The sequence below is a fragment of the Solanum verrucosum genome, unplaced genomic scaffold, assembly GCF_900185275.1.
Source record: "Solanum verrucosum unplaced genomic scaffold, falcon-dt-bn FXZP01000261.1, whole genome shotgun sequence".
NCBI classification, from domain to species: domain Eukaryota; kingdom Viridiplantae; phylum Streptophyta; class Magnoliopsida; order Solanales; family Solanaceae; genus Solanum; species Solanum verrucosum.
Genome location: NW_026019969.1, coordinates 4,195,107 through 4,218,257, shown reverse-complemented (window position 1 = coordinate 4,218,257; position 23,151 = coordinate 4,195,107). Strand labels below are relative to the sequence as shown.

Sequence of the window (23,151 nt, the reverse complement as noted above, 5' to 3'; positions counted from 1 at the left end):
CTTTTACACTGCTGCATCGAGCTTTTAAATTTTTTAGTGTTTTTTTTTATTTTGCAGTATTTTTTTATTTTTTTTGAATTAGTGCCCATTCAATCATTACTAATATTATTGTGCATATTCAGAAGATAAATAAATGTCACCGTCGATCTTTTTAGTTCATTTAATTCAGTTTACTTGGTTAATCATTTGTAAAAAAACAAATTATGAATTAATCAAATAAGTTTAGTTTAGTTATTCATCTCTTTGGAATCGACATAAATATAGTAAGAAAGAGATACTATGAAATTAAGAAAAAAATACAATTAAATAGATTTTATTAAATGAATATTCTCAATTTGTCTTTGAAATATAATGTTTAATGTAAAATCATGTCTTTTTGGATTCTTCAATGTAGCATTGCAGGCTCAGTATTGAAAAATGCCAAGAGAAGTAAAAATATTTGTAACTGATATGTCCTTATGCTATTGTGTAATAAGGATTATTATCTTCTGGGTTTATAAACGTAGTTGAGAGATCCATAGGAGCTGATTTTGATGAAGCAATTACTGGTTTTTTTTATTTCTAAATATAGATATAACTGTGGGATTCATTAAGATGTTAAAATTTATTAAAGCTTTTGAATTTCTTGAAAATAGTACATGATATGGTATTTATACTACATTTAAAATTGCTATAGTGCAACACTGCGACTAATGTGTTTCTGGCCTAAAACATAAAATGGATTCACATTTAATATTAACAACACATTTCATGATTACAATTAACTCTTACAATTCTCCAGCAACAGTTTAAGTTTCAGTGTTTCACAATTGTGCATTGATATTTCTTAAGCAGAGTGTTTATGACCTTTTAAATTTATGCAAATTAAGTAAGAAAAAACAAAAGAGGAAAATATTTTTTGAAAAAAGACGAGAAGATAAATATGTTATTATTTAATTTTAAATTAATAAAATATTTTAATTTAATATAAGGATAATATATATATATATATATTTGGACACACACATTACGCGTGTAGCCCTTATCAAGTATTTTTCAAAAATCACATATATATGATAAATATATTAAAAAAAACCACATAAAAAATCAATGACAACCGTATCTAAAGTGTCCAACTTTTAAGATTCTTAATTAATACTAAATTAATTTTATTTTGGATTTAGGAGTTTAAAATTTGATATTAATTTGTCAAATTTTTGTAGTTTTTACATAGATATTATATTATGTTTTGAGCCAAAAACAATTAAGTTAATTAAACCCATAGATTACACACTTAATCCGCTCATATCATCAATTCACCCCTCACCCCTGTCCTAGCACCAAAACCTATGGAGTATTACATTTCTAAAAAAACTTCATTTATTGTGTTTTCTTTACTCATCGCAATTATAATATTTTTTAGTTAAAAAGGAAAATCAGCATTTAATTTATATATTATAAAACTGTTTTGATGAAATTTTGTACTTGAGAAACAAAAAGGCATGCTAATAAATATTATTACTATATGTTAATGATGAATAATATAAATTTTGAAGGATAAAGGGAGGTATACTTTATGGACCAAATAACTAAAATAATCAACTAAAATTAAAGCTAAGAAAGTTAATAGAATTTCATGAGAAAAATAACCAAAACATCCTGCCAAAACATATGAAAGTTGCAACAAAATAAGACATTTTGTTCATTCCTTTCTTTCTTAAATGGGCTTTTATCCTCCCTCCTTTCTTTTGAATGAAATTTCATTAAAAACATTTGAATTCGGACAAAGACAGTGAAGCCAAAATCTCTCAACATGCCATAGCTTATAAATAAACCCTCCTCCTTTATCCGGGCTTGGGACCGGCTGTGTTACATTACAAACAAAACACAGGCGGAGTTAAAAGACTTTTTTTTGGTATGGATCATCATGACCTGCCATCACTTTATGATCATAGACAAGTCACCTTCTTAGCACAGTCACGTTACCTTGAACAATTGAATTAACAATAGGAAAATATTTTGATTTTTTTTAGAATCTTAGATATTCCATAGCAAGGCATTGGTTTAGGCTAGACCAACTGAAATGTGCCAACTCTCTGTCTTCGGAATGTGTGACGGGGAGAAGAGGATCAATTCTAATGAAGGGTATTGTACGAGTATATTACTACTATCATTAATTAGGTATGACCTAACCCCAGCTGAAAGTGAGCGTGGATATTTTGAAAAAGTCATTCAAAGGCGTTAATCTTCGACTTTCAGTTAAGTAACCAAGATCCTAGTTTAGCAGTAGAAATATAGTCCTCAATTACTTGGAGGAACTCGTGAGACTCCAACCGGCTCACTCACTGGGACCTGGGGATACGCAACATAGGACATAACGGGTCAATTGGTGCATAGTATTCACACATAATAGATATATTTAAGCTCATTTTTGTCTGTTGTGATATACTTTAGTTTGATAGATTTAGCATTTAGCTCATATGCATTTCCATTACCCTAGATATATTGTAAGTTCATGGCTCATTGCCTGTCCTTTTAATTGCGTTATTCACTCCCTCGCCAATAATTGATCTATATTATCAACTCTATATCCAATCACAAGGCACTAACTTCGAATCTAAAACTAAAACCTTCTTCAGACTGTAGCGGAGGTAGTAAAGCAAGGTAGGCTTCTACTTCACCCATGATAGCAATCCTAACAAGTGCAGCACTAAACCATCACATAGACTTGGGGTTGAGAAAGTGTTGTGTGTGTAATAACGTCCAACAGATTGTCTGATACACACAAAAGAAGTTCATACCTAAATCCACTACACAAGTATAGTATATACTAAGATTTACGGAAAAAGATTTATCACGTTAATTAAACCATTCAAAAGCAATTCGTGACTGAAAGCTATATACCATATTGTGTCTATATCACAACTTAACATATATATAGTAGAAACACTACCATGTATTTCTAAACTAATTACTAGAAAAAAAAAAGTAGAACAATAAAACACCTTTTTTCTGAAAACCGAAGTATAAACATCATAAAAATCACAAATATTTTTTTGTTTTTTGAAAATATAGTAGAAACAACTAACACAACCAACAATTTTTTTTTTAGAAGAACGTAAAACACAAACACAAAAACCTTTTTTTTTTTGGAAAACTAAGTAGAAACAACTAACAATTTTTTTGTTTTTTTTTGAAAAGAACGTAAAACAAAAACAAAAAAACAAATTATTATTTTTTGAAAACGAAGTAGAATCGAACAAAAAAAAAGAATTCATGTTTCATCAAACACTTACCAACGGCTCCTGCACCAAATGATGGTCAAGAAATCTCTTTCGGCTTGAAGATCATCGCCAAAACTAACAGTTCTTTTGATGCTTTCAATGGCGATCCTCGCTGCCTTTCTATCTTTATCTCTTTCCCTCTTCGAATTGGCTTTCTCTTCTTGCAATTGCTTATCCCACAATGCAGCCTTCTTCTTCATCTCTTCCTCATCATATGCGTCGCCAAGAACTTGTTGTTGGGACTTCACGATTATATGTGCATAGCGCTTCTTCAACATTGCAGCTCGAAGAAGTTGTTGTTGGGACTTTTCCAACGTCTTATCCTTCTCTGTGAACATAATGTAACGTAACAATGAACAAGCCAATTAATAAAAGCTGAATTTTGATAGAAAGAAAGTTGATCGAAGAGAAGATATGTATACGTAGAAAAATTACGCTTTCCTATTATTTTTTTGGAAATGGTTTATGAAAAAGTTTCCTAAACTAATAAACCGAAATACCAAATATGGTAACTTTTAGAAACGTGTAATTTTATTTTATTTTCAAACCTGAAAAGTTTTTATTATTTTCAAGCATTATCAAATTAATGTAAATTTTAATTTAAGTAAATTCAAGGTAGTCCATTTATGATTGTTAGTTAAATATGTGTGAGTTAAATATCTCTTTTATTCTTTATTAATTTTGCATATAGACCTTTTAATCTTGATTTTCATTAACGTAATAGTTTCTAAACACTAATTTTGAATATATTTAAAACACTGATAAGAGTAATTAGGATATTTTTTATAAATTGTCTGTCTTTTTTTTATTTTTTTAAATAATATTATGTACATTATTATCTAAATATAGATTTTAAAAGCTCTATATAAATGCATGTCTTTTTACACTACAACATGAACTATATATTTATGTACTTCAAATTAAAACCCCTTAATTCCTTTGTTCAAAAGACAAAAATACAAGTACAATCCAAGAGCCAATTACTCCTATGTCTTTTATAAACTATATATATCCCAAGTGGAACATAGAAAAGGTTTTAATCAAGGACGTTTTTGACATTTATGCAGAGAAAACATTAATTTGTTACCAAAATAATGTTATCCTCATATTTTATTTTTATTGTATTTTTACTCCTTCCTAAGATTCTCGACTCCAGTCTTTTGCTCTCTTAGTGACGCAAATTCACTACGTACCCTATTTAAAAAGATGACATTATTTTTTGAAACTATTAAATTAAAAAGAGTAAGAGTGTGAGATAAATCGTATGCGACTTTGAGGAAGTACTATTTTACATATCGTTGCATGACAAAGTGATCACAAATACAATACACACAATTTTTTAAATGGTCACTCAATTAAAATCAACTCATTCTTTCTTAAATGGTCACTCAATTTTTACATTACAATAATAAAAGTCACTAAAAGGATTTTTTATTACATAAAAATTATTCCATTTTGCTCAATGTATCATAGGAAGTCTTTACCATAGTCATGCACATAGATATCTAATCTTAAGGACGCCATAAGAAATCCACAAGAATGGCTGTTATATGCTTTTATAGCACCAAATTGCATAACCAGAGTAGCAATTTTCTATAGAAGCTTGTTGAACAAGTATTACTAGTTACTACTATTAGAATTGAGAAATCCTATTTTAAATTATTTGCTTAGATCGAGAGTTATTTAAGTTGATTTTTATAATTGAAGTTCGGAGTCAGAAAGATCACTTTTTTCCTTCAAAAAGCATAAACGGTCTATAAAAAAAAATTAAACTACAAGGGGCAAATCATCCTTGCACATAAATTAACCCCGTTAACTCTGTCAATAAAAAAAATCTTAAGAAAATCGCTGCTCCAACAACGATTTCTTCAAAAAATAAATTAATTAAAATATCAGCCATTTTTTTTTTTAAATGAAGAAAAAATGTGTTGTTTGGGTTTAATATCACCCTTTTCAATATTGCGGTTCGCTTTAATTTATTTTAACCCTTAACTCGATAAAATTAGAAGATTCTACCAAATAATTAGAGCCTGGAAAATTGGTGGAAATTCTCTAGTGTAGACTTTTGGCTACCTTAAATCATTTTAGGTGGTATATATTTTCTTATTGCAGCAGAAAAAAAAATGAGGCAAGACCATGGCCTTATCTCAAAGTCATCATGAGTTTGTAGTTGAGCAATATTTGATTAATTCCTATGGCTACTACTTCCTACAATCTACATGTATAACTTGATTTCATTAATGGTCAAATATTTGTATAATCGCAAAAAAAGCGTGTGATAGTTTAATAGTTAAAGGTTACTAATCTCAATGGATCTTTCCATTCTACTCCCTCTATCTACTTTTAATTGTCATGTCGCTTTTCGAAAGTCAATTTGACTAATTTTCAAAGTTAAATTAGATTACACTAATTTGATATTTTAAATAAAAAAATTTAGATATTCAAAAACTATATGAAAAACCCTATAAATTGCAATTTTTTGCATATCAATATGATGAAAAATACAACATCAAATGTTAGTCAAAGCTCTTATCGTTTAACTCTAAAAAAGGAAACCATGACAATTAAAAGTGAATGAAGATAATAATACTCTACTCGAGATTATTAATATATGTATCTATCAAATATTGTGATTTTGTTGATTGGTTAATTGGTCAAATTTTTGATCATATAACTATATTCAATCAAATATTGCTCAAATTGAAAACATATATAATGGGTTTGTACATGTGATCACTCAAGAGGACTTTGACATATTTCCTGCCCCAAGTTAGGCGAATTAACACCGTCTCATATTTTGAAAACTTTTAGGACAACTAGCAAGTCTTAGATACCTTCCAATAATAACCGGTAAGAATATGATCATGATATTCCACAAGGGAAGTCATAAATTTATCACTTTTTCTGTCGATACCTTCTTAATTGAGTTTATCCATTAAATTTACGTAATACAATTTACATTTCCTATATAATTGATAAAATTGTACATATAAATGAGTTCATCTAATACGCATTCAAAAGATTATTGTAATAACTTGTTAAATTAGGTCTTAGGCCTAACTCACACCCCGAAAGCTAGCTCATAGGGAGGATGATTGCCCAAGCCTTATAAGGAGTCCACCCATCTCATTAACCACCGATGTGGGACTTTTGTCATTCTTTAACATAACTCAAGCACGAAAATTAGCTAAATTAATTTATTTCTCCAATCTCATGGTATGTAAAATTATTTACAGTACATTCTTATAAAACATGAGTAGCCACTATAGAAAACATACAAAGAAATAATTCACTTCTTTTTTTAATCTGAAGCGGATTCCATGAGTTCAACTTTTAAGATTTTTATGAGTTTGATGTTGTGAAACTGCACCCGCCTCTGCTTTTAACCTCCACATCCACCACAGCCGCCACCACCACCACAGCCCCACCTCCACATCCTCCACCACCTCCTCCGCCACAGCCAGCACTCGTCCCCCCTCCATCACCACCACCACCACCTCCTCCACTGTAAGCACTGTCGATAACAGCGGCGGTGACAACTGTTGCAGCAGCAGCACCTAGAATAACCATTCCACCATCTCTCATTGTTGTATTGTCCTTGGGTTTAATTTCGCCCTTTTCAACATCGCGATTCGCTGGTAAAGGCTTTGGCGGCCGAGGAATAACTGGAGAAACACCGATCACATTCCGAGTCACGGGGGAACTCTTTTTCTTTCGGCCAATTTTGTAAAAACAACACAAAATTAAAACTAGAGCTGCTGCCACAGATCCACAGACAATGAGTGCAATTGCATATGCTTTCATCTTCTAATTGTTAATTGGTGCTCTGCTAAATATCCTTTGTCAGGCTTTTATAGCATCAGATTGGGCAACAAAGTCAGTTCAGCTTGCAAAATTAAATTTCTATACAAGTTCACTAATGATGAAGATTAAAATATTCTACCAAATAGGAAACTTTATGGAAATTCTCTACAGTAGACTTTTGGCTACCTTATTAAATTTTTATAAATATTCTCTTGTCGCATCAGAAATATAGAAAGAGGTTAGACCCAGTCACGTTTTGAGTGGAAGACAAGAAATGAGGCCGTTCCTTTGAATCTTTCTCTTGCTTAATTCCATATATGGTTAGTATTTAATTAGAGGTAACAACACATTATAGGTAATGTACAGAACCCCAAACTTATAAAATTAAGTGTACTATGTTATTATAGGCGGTACCTTTTTGAAAAAGATTCGCCAAACAAAATGGTACAAGCAGCAGCACCCTGGCCCCTACCCCTTCTCTGATTGCTTGCCCATTATGAGGGAAACAGAAACCTTGCGAATTGAAATTACTAGGATCAAAGGAAATTGACTGAGAAACTTGCATGAAGCTCGCTTCTCGCTTTTTTTTTATTTATTTATTTAAATTTTGTCGTTAAATTTTGAAAATTAAATGTACATCTGAAGGTTTCGGGGAATATTGTTTTCCAGTGATCAATGTGATGTCATCTTGTGTTTAGGTACTTTCTACTTTTACACTGCTCAATCGAACTTTTAAAATTTTTAGGGTTTTTTTTCTTTTATTTTGTAGTATTCTACTTTTTTTTAATCTTTTTCTGAATTTTTGAATTAGTGTCCATTCAATCATTATTAATATTATAGTGCATATTCAGAAGATAAGTAAATAACATCGTCAATCTTTTTAGATTATTTAATTTAATTTACTAGGTTTATCATTAATAAAAAATAAATAAATTATGAACCAATCAAATAAATTTAGTTTTGTTTTCATCTCTTTAGAATCGACTTGGAAAAAACAAGAAAAAGATACTATGAAACTAAGAAAAAAATAATACAATTAAATAAATTTTATTAAAAGAATATTCTCAATTTGTCTTTGAAATATAATGTTTAAGGTAAAACCATGTCTTTTTGAATTCTTCAATGCAGCATAGAATTGAAAAATGCCTAGAGAAGTGAAAAAAATTGTAACTGATATGTCCTAATGCTATTGTATAATGAGGATTATTATCTTATGGATTTATAAACGTAGTTGAGATATCAATAGGAGCGAATTTTGATGAGAAGTGCAATTATTGGTGTTTTTATCTTTAAATATAGATATAACTGTGGAACTCATTAAGATGTTAAAATTTATTAAAGCTTTTGAATTTCTTGAAAATATAGTACTCACTCCAATTCATATTAATTTAATTTTTGAAGTGTTTCACATCCTTTAAGAAAAGTAGATCAAGATATAAATTGAACATAGTTTTCTATTTTTACCCTTATTAATTATTGTCAAATTTTTGATTAAAATAACTAAATATTAATTAATCACTAATTCTAATACTAACTAATGAATGGTAAAATTGGAAGAACACTCTAAAGTAGTCTTGAAAACTGAATAATTAAGTTAATTTGAAAAATAAAAAATGCCTCAAAAATTAAATTAATATGGAATGGAGGGAGTATATGACGTGATATTTATACTACATTTAAAATTGCTAGAATGCAACTAATGTGGTTTCTTGGCCTAAAACATAAAATGTGTTCACATTTAATATTAACACATTTCATGATTACAATTATCTTTTACAACTCTCCAGCAACAGTTTCAGTGTTTCATAATTGTGCTGTAATATTTCTTAAATAGTGTGTTTATGACCTTTTAAATTGGGTAATGCTAATTGGTTAGAAAATTTGGTCAAAATTTGGTCAGAAATTTAAAAAGTGTATAATATTTTTATTTATTTTAAAGTAAACTAATATTTTTTCCATTTTTTAATTAGAAGGTATTAAAGTTAAAAAAATAAAAATGTTCAAAAAGATAAAATAACATAGGTAAAATACCATTCTGGCCAAACAGATTTTTCCTTTTAATTTTATGCAAATTAAATAAGAAAAAACAAAAGAGAAAAATATTTTTTTAAAAAAGATGAGAAGATAAATATGTTATTATTTAATTTTAAATTAATTAAATATTTATAATATTTTAATTTTGTATAAGAGTAAAATGATAATCCAACTTTGGGTTAAGATTTTCTCATTTTTAATATATTAGTATTTGGGGACACACATTGCACGTGTAGCCGTTACCCGTGAGCATAAGTATTTTTCAAAAATCACATAAATATGTTTAAAAAACCACGTAAAAAATCAATGACATCCAATATCTAAAGTGTCCAACTTTTTAAGATTCTTAATTAATACTAAATTATTTTTCTTGGATTTAGGAGTTAAAATTTGATATTAATTTGTCAAATTTTAATAGTTTTTATATAGATATTATATTATGTTTTGAACCAAAAAACAATTAAGTTAATTAAACCCATAGATTACATACTTATTAATCCGCTCATTTCATCAATTCACCCTCCTAGCACCAAATCTATATTATATTTCTAAAAAAAACTTCATTTGTTGTGGTTTCTTTACTCATCTCAATTATAATATTTTTTACTTAAAAAGGAAAATCAGCATTTCATTTAAATCGTATGAAACTGTTTTGATGAAATTTTGTACTTGAGAAACAAAAAGAGGCATGCTAATAAATATTATTACGAGATGCATGTGAGTGATGAGTAATAGTACTATAAACTTTGAAGGAGAAAGGGAGGTATACTTTATGGATCAAATAACTAAAATAATCAACTAAAATTAAAGCTAAGAAATTTCATATAATTTCATGAGAAATATAACCAAAATATCCTGCCAAAACATATGAAAGTTGTAATAAAACATGAGTTTTTTTTCTTCCCTTCTTTCTTTTGAAACGAAATTTCATTAAAGAAGTTTAAATTCAGACAGACATTGAAGCCAAAATCCATCATGTCATAGCTTATAAACACATTTTTTTTTATATGGTTATGCCATAGCTATTTCCTTACAACTACAAGATGGATAAACAAATACAAAGGAAGGTACCTACGTCGTATTAGTTTGATGCAACTAGCTACCTTTACACACTAATTAGACTAACTAGCTACATATAATAGTAGAACAAAAACTTATATACTTGCACAAGCATTCTCCAGGATGGTTTTGTATCAAGGATCCGATTTCTTAATAGAAACAATAAACCCTCCTCCTTTATCCGGGCTTGGGACCGGCTGTGTTACATTACAAACAAAACACAGGCGGAGTTAAAAGACTTTTTTTTTTTGGTATGGATCAGCATGACCTGCCATCACTTTACTATCATAGACAAGTCACCTTGAACAATTGAATTAACGACTAAAAAATATTTTGAATTTTTTTAGAATTTTAAATATTCCATAGCAAGGCATTGGATTATGCTAGAACAACTGAAATGTGACAACTCTCTGTCTTCGGAATGTGTAACGGGGAGAAGAAGCTCAAGTCTAATGAAGGGTACTGCATGAGTATATTACTACTATCACGAATTAGGTATGACCTAACCCCAGCTGAGAGGAAGCGTGGATATTTTGAAAAAGTCATTCAAAGGCTAGTCTTCGACTTTCAGTCAAGTAACCAAGATCCTAGTTTAACAGTAGAAATATAGGCCTCAATTACTTGGAGGAACTCGTGAGACTCCAACTGGCTCACTCACTGGGACCTGGGGATACGCAACATGGGACATAACGGGTCAATTGGTGCATATTATTCACACAGAATAGATATATTTGAGCTCATTTTTCGTCTGTCGTGATATACTTGGATAGATTTAGCATTTTGTTCGGATGCATTTCCATTGACCCTAGATATATTGTAAGCTCATGGCTCATTGCCTGTCCTTTTAATTGTGTTATTCTCTCCCTTGCCAATAATTGATCTATATTATCAACTTTATATCCAATCACAAGGCACTAACTTTGAATCTAAAACTAAAACCTTTTTCAGACTGTAGCGGAGGTAGTAAAGCAGGGTAGGCTTCTACTTCACCCATGACAGCAATCCTAACAAGTGCAGCACTAAACCATCACATAGACTTAAGGTTGAGAAAGTGTTGTGTGTAATAACCTCCAACCGATTGTCCGATACACAAAAAGAAGTTCATACCAAAATCCACTACACAGTATAGTATTTACTAAGATTTACTATATATTGAAAAATATTTCATAAAAGATTTAGCACGTTAATTCAACCATTCAAAAGCAATTTGTGATTGAAAGCTATATACCATATTATATATATATATATATAGCCTAGTTAATCTAACCCTTAAAAGTATATGAAATACTACGGTGTATTTCTAAACTAATTACTAAAAAACACGCAAACAAATTATTATTATTTAAAAAAAAAAACGAGGTAGAAACAACAAAGACACAACCTTTTTTAAAAAAAAAACCGAAATAGACACGACAACTAGAAAAACACAAAAAAAAATAAAAAAATGAAAAGAAAGTAAAACAATAACTTGAAAACACAAAAACGATTTTTTTTTTTTTTTTAAAACAAAGTAGAAACAACCACAAGAAAACCCACAAACAGTTTTTTTTTTTTTTTTTTGAAAACAAAGTAGAAAAAAGCAACTAGAAAACACACCAGAAAGCATGCAAACACTACATCAACGAGAACATTTTCATCAAAAACACTTACCTAGATCCGATAATTGCCAAGAAATCTCTTTCGACTTGAAGAGCATCATCAAAATGAACCGTCCTTTTCATGCTTGCAATAGCAATCCGTGCCGCTTCCCTAACTTTTTTCCTTGACTTTGCTTTCTTTTCTTTATCTTCTCTCAATTCCTTTTCCCACGAACAAACTTTCTTGTCCATCTCTTCTTGATCATACGCCTCGCCAAGAATTTACTTTTGTGATTTTATTATCATCTTAGAGTAGCGTTGTTTTAACTTGGCTTCGCGAAGAATTTTATCATCCAACGCCATAACGTAACAATTAAGAACTAATTTGAAAAAGATTTGTTGATATTAACGTAACAATTAGAACTGATTGAAAAAGATTTGTTGATATTAACGTAACAATTAAGAACTAATTAAAAAGGATTTCTTAATATTGTGTTGAATTTCTCCCTAGTATAATATAATTTAGGAAACTATAATTTTTTATTAGTTTAGGAAACCCGAAAATATTGTCCTTATAGGATTAGGAAAACTTTTTCAGGCTTGGGAATCTATATATAGGGGATATAGTTGGGGATTCTAACGCATTATATAGGAGACATAATGTACCCCTAAGGGCTTGAAAGCATTGTAAAACTTGTTCGCTTTCTTTCATAGTGGAAAACTCTCTGCTATTGCGGAGAGGAATAGGCCTAGCCGAACCTCATTAAATCTTTGTGTTATTCTTCGTTTCCTCTATTTTCTTTATTTTAGATTGTGTGCTAGTTAATCACGACATTTCTTCAACAATAGTAGTTTAATATTACGTGCATTTCTTAATTAAATGTATTACCCCATTTCACTCTCTTTTATTCTCGAGTATGTATATTGAATTTTAAGTTTTGATTACCATTAACGAAAACGTTTATTGTATGTAATAATTTAAAATCTATTTAAAGTATAAGTAGAGAATCTTCTAGGAATTTGTCCTAAATTTACATTTTTTAGATTTTCCTCTTGAGTCGTAATTGCTTATATCAATAAGAAGTTATTGATACGAACAATTTATTTTATTCTGCTAATTCTTCATTAATGTAATTAATTTGTATATTTGATATTAACTTTCGCTCTTTTTTTTCTTTTTTAATAAAAGCCACAATATATACACGAGTAAGCTATTTTATTTGCTTAGACTAAGATACTAGAATTGTGACATTGTAGATTTGTAGTTGAGTGAAAGAGAAGAAATGTGGCATGCGGTTTTTTTGAATCAGGATAAAGTGATAACAAAGATATTGAAATTGTTTATTTGTAATGGAAACATCGAAGTAATACATAAATTGGAGAAAGGACATAGAACTTCAAAAGAAATTAAGCATTTATTTGATCAGAAAAATTATTTACAAATCGATGGTATAAAAGACTCCATAATAGAAAACAGGGGAAAAAAGTTATAGCTCTTTTTCATCTCTACCTCCTCAAATTCAAACTCCAACTGTTTCACACATTATTCCGACTGATCTTTTCCTTTCGACCACCACAATACTAAGCTCAAGTAGCAACTATTCAGTGAATTTAAGACTGTAACCTGATTGTCATTCCTCATCATCCCACACAGGGGCGGAGCTACAGTAATTAGACACCCTTCATCGAAAAATTATATTGTGATGTGAATGTAACTAAAATGCTAATGTGGATAAATATAATTTTGGACAACCTAGAGTCAAGTTCATGGCTTAACTCAGTGGTCAAATGCCTAAAATTAGACTTAAGCAACATATAATTAGTTCTATAGTCTTTATAAGAGAAATTCATTTTTATACATAAGATTTTAAAATGTCTTTTTTCTAATTCAATTAAAAAGTGGCAAAGATGTTTGATTTTCTCTTAATAATCTCTAAAAGTAAAAAAAAGTATCAATAGCCAATTGAATTCTTAATAAAAACAAAAAACCCTTCTTCTTTATTCAAGTTTGGGATCGGTTGTCTTACACTACAAACAAAACACATGAGGAATTAAAAAACTTTTTTTGGTATGGATTAGCAAGACCTAAGACTGGGCATCGGACCGGGTTGTACCAATTGGGTCCGGTTCCGGTTCCGTTCCAGTTGGGTCCGGTTCTGGTTAATTATTTTTTTATTAATTAAGTTATATTTTATAATTTATATATAGGCATATTTTCAAAAGGAAAAAAAAAATGGATTGGATTGATATTATTTTAATTTGTGTCATTGTTTTATCCTTATTTTTATTTAATTTTTTAAAATTACAAACTTAAGTTATTTAAATTACTAGTTATAAGTATAACTTATAACATATTAATAAGTAATAACATATAAACTTCAAAATTTCAAATCTTCAAAACTTAAGCTCAAAAACTTTATTAAACTTAAACTTGCAAATTTAATAAGTAAAGATTTTTAAAAAAATATCTTTAAAATAAATTTAAGTAAAATTACATTATAAATTTTAAAACTTATTTCAAAACAATTAATTTAAACATAGAAAAATAAACAAACATTCATATTTTCGTAATTCAAAAAATCAAAATAATTAAAAAATATATATTATTTTTTGAAATAGCTATATGTGTTGTACCGATTATCCCATCCCGTTCCATTCCGATCTGTTTCGGTCCGGTCCGATTCCATCCCGATTATAGTAGGATGGGACGGAACCTAGTATATCCCGGTAATTCACGTCTAGTTCATCCCGGTACCGATCAACAAACCGGTCAACCCGTCCCTTTCCCGTCCGATATCGGTTCATACCGGTCCGTTGGTTCCGGTCCAATCCGGTGCCCAGCCTTAGCATGACCTGCCATCACTTTACAATCATAGATAAGTCACCTTAATTCTTAGCATAGTCACGTCACCTTGAATAGTTGAATTAACAATTGAAGAATATGTAACAAATCTACAAAATATTGAATGTCATGATGGCTCCTTGAATTTATTTTAAAATCTTAAATATTCCATTACAAGGCATTGGATCAGGCTAGACCAACTGAAATGTGCCAACTCTCTGTGTATAGAATGTGTAAGGAAGAGAAATGATCAAGTTCAATGAAAGAGTGTATTTTACGAGTATATTTCTACTATCACGAATTAGGTATGACCTAACCCAACTGATAGTGAGCGTGAATATTTTGGAAAAAAAAAGTAATTCAAAGGCCTTAGTCTTCGACTTTTAGCTAAGCAACCAAGTTCCTAGTTTAGCAATAGAAATATAGTCCTCAATTACTTGGAGTTAACAGTAGTTAAAGAAAGTAGAGAAATTTTTTAATCTTCTGGTTTCAGACTAAAGATCTGTAGAATGTATCAAAATATCCTTTAATCTTTTGGTTTACGACTAAAAATTCGTAGAATGTACCAAAATATCCATTAATCTTTTAGTTTAAGACTAAAGATTTGTAGACCAAAATATCCATTGATCTTGTGGTCTTGAACATATCATGTGGAAAGATCATGGCGCATTGTATGTTTGTGTCCCTCGTCAATAAATTAATCTATATTATCAACTCTCTATTCTATTCGATCACAAGGCACTAACTTGGATCCTAAAACCAAAGTCTTCTTCCTTCACCCATGATAGCAACCATCATGATAGCACTACATATATATAGATTATAAGATCACGGCTCATGATTGAAAGCTATATACCATATTGTATCTATACACCCTCAGATCACAACTTAACATATATATCAAAGCCTAGTTAATCTAACCCCCAAAAGCATCCTTCCACTACAACCTAATTTGGCATTAGTTCATATGAAATACTACCATGTATTTCTAAACTAGTTACTAGAAAACAACGTAAACTTTTTTTTTAAAAAAAAAAAGTAGAACAGCAAAACACAAACCTTTTTTTTTTTTTAAACCGAAGTAAAAACATCATAAAAACCACAATTTTTTTTTTGAAAACATAGTCAAAACAACTAATACAACTAACAATTTTATTTATTTTTTTAAAAGAACGTAAAACAAAAACACAAAAACCTTTTTTAAAAAAACTAAGTAGAAACAACTAACACAACTAACAATTTTTTTTTTTGAAAAGAACGTAAACACAAAAACACAGAAACAATTTTTTTTGTTTTGAAAACGAAGTAGAATCGAACAAAAAAGAATTCACTTTTCATCAAACACTTACCAACGGCTCCTACCGCCAATGATTGTCAAGAAATCTCTTTCGGCTAGAAGATCATCGTTAAATTATCTTCTTGCACTTGCTTCTCCCATGATTCAACCTTCTTCTTTATCTCTTCCTCATCAAACGTTTCGCCAAGAACTTGTTGCTGGGACTTGAATCTGACGTTGGTGTAGTGTTTCTTCAAACATCGCGGCCCCAAAAACCTTATTTTCCTTTTCCAATTTACTAACCTCAATGGTAAGATCATTATTATCATCCGTAGCATCCAAACTGTTCCTCTTCTTCGTGTACCATTATCAGAATGTAACAACAATTATAAGAACACTAATTAAGATATAATGTGGAAGTAAGAAAAGTGAGAAATTAAAAAACTAATAATAAGATCATATTTTATTTTTACGAAAATTAATCATATTTTGTATGGGAATAGATGCATTAGGTAAGTTTCTAAAGCTAACAAAATTACTTGTCCAAAATTGTATGGGAATAGGTGTAGAAGTTTCTTAAACTAAAAAAATTAATTACTTCTTTATTGAACCAAAATATGGAAACTATTGCAACATAACTTATTCATCAAGTATCAAAATCATTTAATTGGATTTTATTTTTATTAAATTTTTTAGTAAATTCAAAGTATAAATGAAGTAGTTTTTATATAAATTTGTTATAAAATCTAATTTGTAGTTTAATATTACGTCCGTTGCTCACTCTCTTTTATTCTCGAGTATGTATATTGATTTTTGAGTCTTCGTTATCATTAACAAAAAAAATTATTCTAAATTATAATTTGGAATCAATTTAAAGGAATTTGTTTAGACTAAGATACAAGAATTGTGACATTGTAGTTGAGTGAAAGAGAAGAAATGTGGCATGCAGTTTTTTTTAATTAGGATAAAGTGAACAAAGATATTGAAATTGTTAATTTGTAATGGAAACAAACATCCAAGTAATACATAAATTGGAGAAAGGAGAACTTCAAAAGAAATTAAGCATTCGTTTGATCAGAAAAATAATTTACAGATCGATAGTATAAAATGTTGACTATTATTTGGTGGTGGAAACGGGCACAATCGATTTCTCACAACTTGAATTTTATTATATCAAAGTAAGGACCCGCTTCGGTCTTACAATCTTGATCATTAACTTGTTGCTTGCCTCAGCAACACTCTTTACTTAGCACTCACTCTTGTTTTCTTGCTTACTTTCTTGGTTTGTTACTTACTTATTAGTTACTTGCTTACATATCAAATGAACCACCTCTATTTATAAGAGGTGATGGAACAATTTTTCTACTCTATTCTAGAATATTTCTTCAATTACTTAATTTTAGAACTACCCTATCTAGAACATTTCTAGACTATTCTCCAAAAAAAATATTCTAGAGATCTTCTTTCAATTCTCTATAACTTCGGAATATTCTAGATTTTTCTTGACTTATCTTAAGTAAACAATTAAGCTGGTGATGAATTCTTAACGTAAAAGACTCCCCACACTATGGATATATGTATGTAACTTAAATTCATATCTCCAATCTCATAGTACACACATTATTTATAACATATTTGTATTAGATAACACTATCATTATGTTACATTAAAAGTAGCTGGCCATAATAGAAAACAGGGAAAAAAAGAAATGAGGCCGTTCCTTTGAATCTTTCTCTTCCTTAATAGGGGATAAATGGGCGGCCGGTTGAATCAATTTTGCTAACCACACATTATAGGTAAGGGATAGCAGCCCAAGCTATAGAATTGTTAATCATTGTAGCAATCGAATGAAAATAACATGAATTTCACATAATTTGAGGTTATTGAATATTATATTAAAAAGAAATAATTCATCATCATTCAGTTAGGATTAATAGGTCGATAACTCAATATGAAGAGTAAGCTAAAGGAGAGGTCATTTTTACGTAAGCTCGAAGAGCTCTATATTTTATTGCAACATTTAAAAATATACTAAAGTATGATGTTGAAATGGGAGCATTGCAATCATACATAAATTGAGCAAAGGACCTCAAAACAAACTAAACCAAAGGGGAAATTAAACAAAGCATTTGAGAACATGGAAATGTTGGAAAATTTTGGCTATGACAAAATCTGGCCAAAATTAATTAGTCAGATTTTGCAATTATGGTAAGCAAGAAATCTCTGTAGCTTCCATTAGCAACTTCTTGAATTTTTGCAGCCAAGGTACTTCCATATTTGCTCTGGAATTCTTCTTTGATTAGCTTCATATCATTTTCGTCCGCTCTTGTAACTATGACTCGAGTCACTGAGTCTTTAGCAGATTCTTCCACATCCAAACTTAAGGATGCAATCAAAATCTACGCAATAAATGAGAAAAAAATCAAACAAAAAGGGGAGAAATACAAGAATGTACGATATATTTATCCCGTTGGGTGATTGGTATTTACCTTGCTGAAGTATGTTTGAGGTGAACAAAGGCATTGAACTACTTGTTTCAAGATCAAGTCACCATCAAGATCCTGAAGAAGAAAAAAATTGACATTATCAACAATCTTAACTTCTATGAATGGTCAGTGCATAGAAGTTGAACTCTTTTTTTTGTTACCTCGTCCAAGAAGTTGCCTGTCATTTCCTTGTAGTGGCTACAGATGGCCTTAAGATGGAGCTTGCTTCGGATTGAGAGTATCCTCACAATCTCTTCGTCTTCAATTAGATTCTTCTTTTTAGCATCTTTTAGTGCATTCACAAACACCTTAGCCTCAGATTTTGCTAGATCGTCGTTCACTTTTGGCCCTTCATAACGGTAGGTACTCACAAGAGCAACTAGAAGCTGTTAATCACAAGAAATCTGACTTTAGACGAGCCCCACAAATAATATAAAATAAAATTAGTGCTTATATACAACTTAAGTCATAAAAGAAAGACCTTTCTTTCGTGAGCTTTGATATGGTGAGCAATGTCTTCCTCAAGTGAGTGTTCGAAAAGTGAATGATACGCTTTTCTAGCACCCAAAAGATCTTCAGAGGATCGAGTGCAAGCAGTCTCAATGAGAACATCATGTTGAGGTATTTTCAATAGCAACGCCTCTTTAAACAAACGTGCATCTCTTTCCCATGGGTGCATTGTGTACAACACCACTGCATCCTACAATAAATATTCGACATTTATTTTTTTTTGACGTAAAATGGACATTTCTTATATTTTACAACTTTTTTATACCTTAAGACGCAAAAATTCTTGACGAAGCTGAAGGATATGGTGATCACTCCATCTCTGGAATTGGCGTTCGTCTTCGTTGAAGAATCCAGGAGTGCTTACTCTGTACGATTCCCTCTGATAGCGATTCCATCTCCCTAATGATGAAATGAATAAATTCTCATCCACACCAAGTCCTACAAATTTGTATTTTTATAAATAAAAAAATTAAATAAAAGTGTATCAGTTTCCAATCATAATTGAATTCTGTTAAATTAGGCTTTGGATCTAACTCATGAACCTGAGAAAGCTTTGGTTACAGCTGCAAATTCATTAGCCTCTGACATTTTTTTTCTTCTGTTATTTTTCTCTGTTTTTGAGTTTTTGTGTAATAAAGAGAGAGAAGAAAGTTGAGAGTTGAGATGTGGGACTTGTGATTCAATTGCAACTATATTTATACGAGTTATTAGGGGTACTTCTGTCATTTAATCAATTACTAACCGGGTACCTAAGTTTTGAGTAAAGGCGAAAAGACCAAAGTAACCCTCTGTATATAACGTAGCATTCTTGTCCCTTTAATTAATAAAGTAATGAATTTAAAATTATAAAGACGCGTCCATTAAATTGTTGCTTGTAACGCCATGCGTTATTAAATTAAACAAAAATAAGTCAAAAGTATTTAAGTACATTATTTTAAATAAATTAAATCTCTATGAAATCTTCTTCATTAATGTTTATTAAATGAAGATATGTTTTTTATGCTTTATTTATGTACCATGAGCTTCCCACGTCCTTGTTTAATATTAGTATATTAATTAATGAAGACATCTAGAATAGTTTAAACTGATATTACTAGCGGTTTATTTCTAATCAAAGCAATATTTTGGTTGGAATTTACTTAAGCTGTTATAACTTATTTAATAAAAATCGTTATTGATCAAGTTAATTGTATCAGTTTAGTTATTTCTTTCTCCCTTCTTGTGATCTCAATAACTTCATTAACGGAACACTTTTATGTCGTCATTGGAGTTTACAACTAGTAATTAATATTGTTTAATTCTTTTCCTTTTATTAAACTTTATTGAAACATATTTTTTATTTGATGTTTAATAAGCAATATGTAATTAATTCTTTTTGTTTTTTATTTGATGTTTGATATGTGTTTTGTGTCCTGATTAATTTGAATTCATGAAATTCGATCTTTAAACTTGAAAGATTGGTCATGAACTAATGAAGATAACCTAAAAAATAAAATGTGGATCAATTTAAAAGAGATCTACCACTACACTACAGTTTGCTTCTTGTTCATAAGGGGGTTTAAAAGTAATATATTTGAATAAATATAGAAATCTATCTTAAATATAATATATTTTTTTGTCGAAAGAATTCACATAAACCCACATAGATCCACCCGCATAAAGAGATGATCGTTAATCATATAATTAAGGAGTTTATTCTCATTCATTTTTTTTTTCATCCGATCCAATGCAGGATTCCCATGCTAATAATTGAGGCCAAGTCTTCATAGTTTATTTTTAAAAAAATATCACTATATATCCATCATATTTATTATCGTCCATACTATGTCAATCGTTGTGAAGACATTCTAGTTATTTAATTTTTCCCTATGTCATGTTTTAAAAATGAAAATCACGTGCAGCACAACTGTAAATTATTAGTTTGTTCAAACCATGAGAAAGTATTATTTAATATTTTTTTTGTTTATTTTTATTTGTTATATTTAACTCGACATACTGTATTTTCTAAGAAGCAAAATATATAATAGTAATTTTACTATATCATTCCTAGTTACTAATCGATCATCTTACTCATTCAAATATGAATTGGAATTGATTGCTATGTAATAATAAGAGCAAAACAAATATAAAATGTAAAGAATTTTTTTGATTTTCTAAATTAAATAAATATTTATTTTTAGTATAGTGAATCAGTAAAGACGGATCGAGGGTGGAACAATCTTGTTGTCCCTATTGAAATCCGATGAACATTTGTTACTAAATTTTATAAACCTTATTAAAATAATAATTGACTTAAATGATAGTATGGCACGCAATGCTGTTCTCTAATAGAATAAAAATAAAATACAAATATAAGAACATCAAGAATTGAAATTATAAAAATATAATTAATTATTTGTGTGAACAACGAGTAATGGGCACATCAAGCTATCATGTGAAAGAGATATATGATCCAACATATTATAAGTTACCCTTTCATAATTTGGTTGGTATATATCTAATCTTTCTAGCATTAAAATTTAAATAATGCGTGCTACTCGTTAATATTAATTAGTAATATATATATATATATATATATATATATATATATATATATATATATATATATAAACACATCATCTTCAATTCAAGCAAAAAGAGTGTGTTGAGTCAGATAATGTACTTTTTGTTGGAGAAAATTTTAGAAATAGCAAATATAATAGATATAATAAGACTCTATAGCTCTAAGATAATGGAGAAATTCTTGTTAGGAGTACTTTTTCCTTTAATAATCTTATAATCAAAACTAGTAGAGTAACCATTAACAAATGGTTACAAAAATGAAATAGGAGATTAGTTTATTTCTTTATCCCACTGAGATACGTATAATTGTTTATGTAAAACAATAATTTACTTTATATATTTTTCTTCTCCTTTTCAAGTATAATATTCAAATCATTCACATGATGTATTGCGTTCATTAATTTCTTCAACAGTTTATCATTGTATAATATTATTCTGAAATATTGGGCGATGAACACATTCACAGTTTCACACAGGCTTATGCAACTCGTATTCGAATTGATCGTCCGCATACAAATTAATTATTAAAAAAAACATGGAATTGATAAAAATGAGGTTATCTCTTAAACAGTTTTGAAAATGATTTTCTATAAATATTGTTTATCGAACTAGAAAAAGGATTTTAGTTCAATAATCATCTTCAACTCAAAGTATCTATATTTTAGTGTTTAATACTAAATAAAATATTTTTCTTGAAAAACAAATGAGTTTCTTAATTATATTTATTGTTTGATGGGCATTATTGTAATTGGATATAGATGGAGGAAATCAAGAACTATACGAAAGTCAATTTTCGAGAAAAAATATTTTAATCAATCAAACATTACAAAACGAATTTCAAAACTAACTCATAAGGAAAAAATTGTCCAAGACATATAACTAATTGGGGAGACTATTCATTATTTTTTTTCATCCGATACAGGACTCTATGCTAATAATTGAGGCCAAGCATTTATTATCGTCCATACTATGTCAATCGTTGTCAAGATATCCATGACTAGTTATTTTTCCCTATGCCATGTTTTAAAAATGAAACCAGCATAGCAAAATCAATTTGTTCACACCATCAGAAAATATTAATTATTTAACATTCTCTTCATCTACCGTTATTTACATTTGTCTTCATATACAATTTAAAAAGTAAAAAATATAATAAATAATTTTATTATATCACCTCAGTTATTAGTAATCATCTTACTCATTAAAAGATTAATTGGAATTAATGACTAATAGCAAAATAGATATAAAAAAGTAAATTATTTTTTTACATTCTAAATTAGATAAATAAAAATGAATATTTATTTTTAATATATGGAGAAATAAAGTTGGACGGGGACCATAAGTGTATTATGTCCTTGTCTCTATTGAAATCCGATGAACACTTGTTACTTTTAAATTTGTATAGAGTTTATTAAAATAATAATTGACTTAAATGACACCCAATATTGTTCTCTAATAGAATTAAAAATAAAATATAAATATAAGAACATTAAGAATTGAAATTATAAAAATATACTATCAAATTATTTATGTGAGCAACGAGTAATGTGCACGTACTCAAGACTATCAGATTTTGAGAATCTATGGTCATTTTAATGCCATGTGAAAGATATATTCAACAGACTATAAGTTACCCTTTCATAATTTAGTATGTATATATATAATCTTTTCATCATTAAATAAATATATCGTGCTAGAAGAAAATCTCTATTGTGGTGCAATAATGCATGATATTAAT

At 29.3% G+C, this 23,151-nt stretch overlaps 3 protein-coding genes across 3 annotated transcripts in view; 1 reads left to right on the top strand and 2 right to left on the bottom strand.

The window, feature by feature from the left end:
• LOC125815905 (uncharacterized) overlaps positions 1–23,151 on the top strand; it is a 67,358-nt gene that overhangs the window by 3,191 nt on the left and 41,016 nt on the right. The gene's annotated exons all lie outside the window — the stretch shown is intronic.
• Positions 6,646–7,091, bottom strand: LOC125815906 (uncharacterized). Its single transcript, XM_049495479.1, is given in 3 exon segments — positions 6,646–6,689; positions 6,692–6,712; positions 6,749–7,091. Coding segments are annotated over 3 exon segments (384 nt in total). The 5' UTR covers positions 7,068–7,091.
• On the bottom strand, positions 17,950–19,488 carry LOC125815908 (annexin D4-like). The gene is made up of 6 exons (XM_049495482.1): positions 19,394–19,488; positions 19,117–19,289; positions 18,823–19,041; positions 18,503–18,727; positions 18,345–18,416; positions 17,950–18,254 (listed from the first exon to the last, which is right to left on the bottom strand). The coding sequence occupies exons 1-6, from the start codon at positions 19,437–19,439 to the stop codon at positions 18,042–18,044; spliced, it is 948 nt and encodes a 315-aa protein (XP_049351439.1). The 5' UTR covers positions 19,440–19,488; the 3' UTR covers positions 17,950–18,041.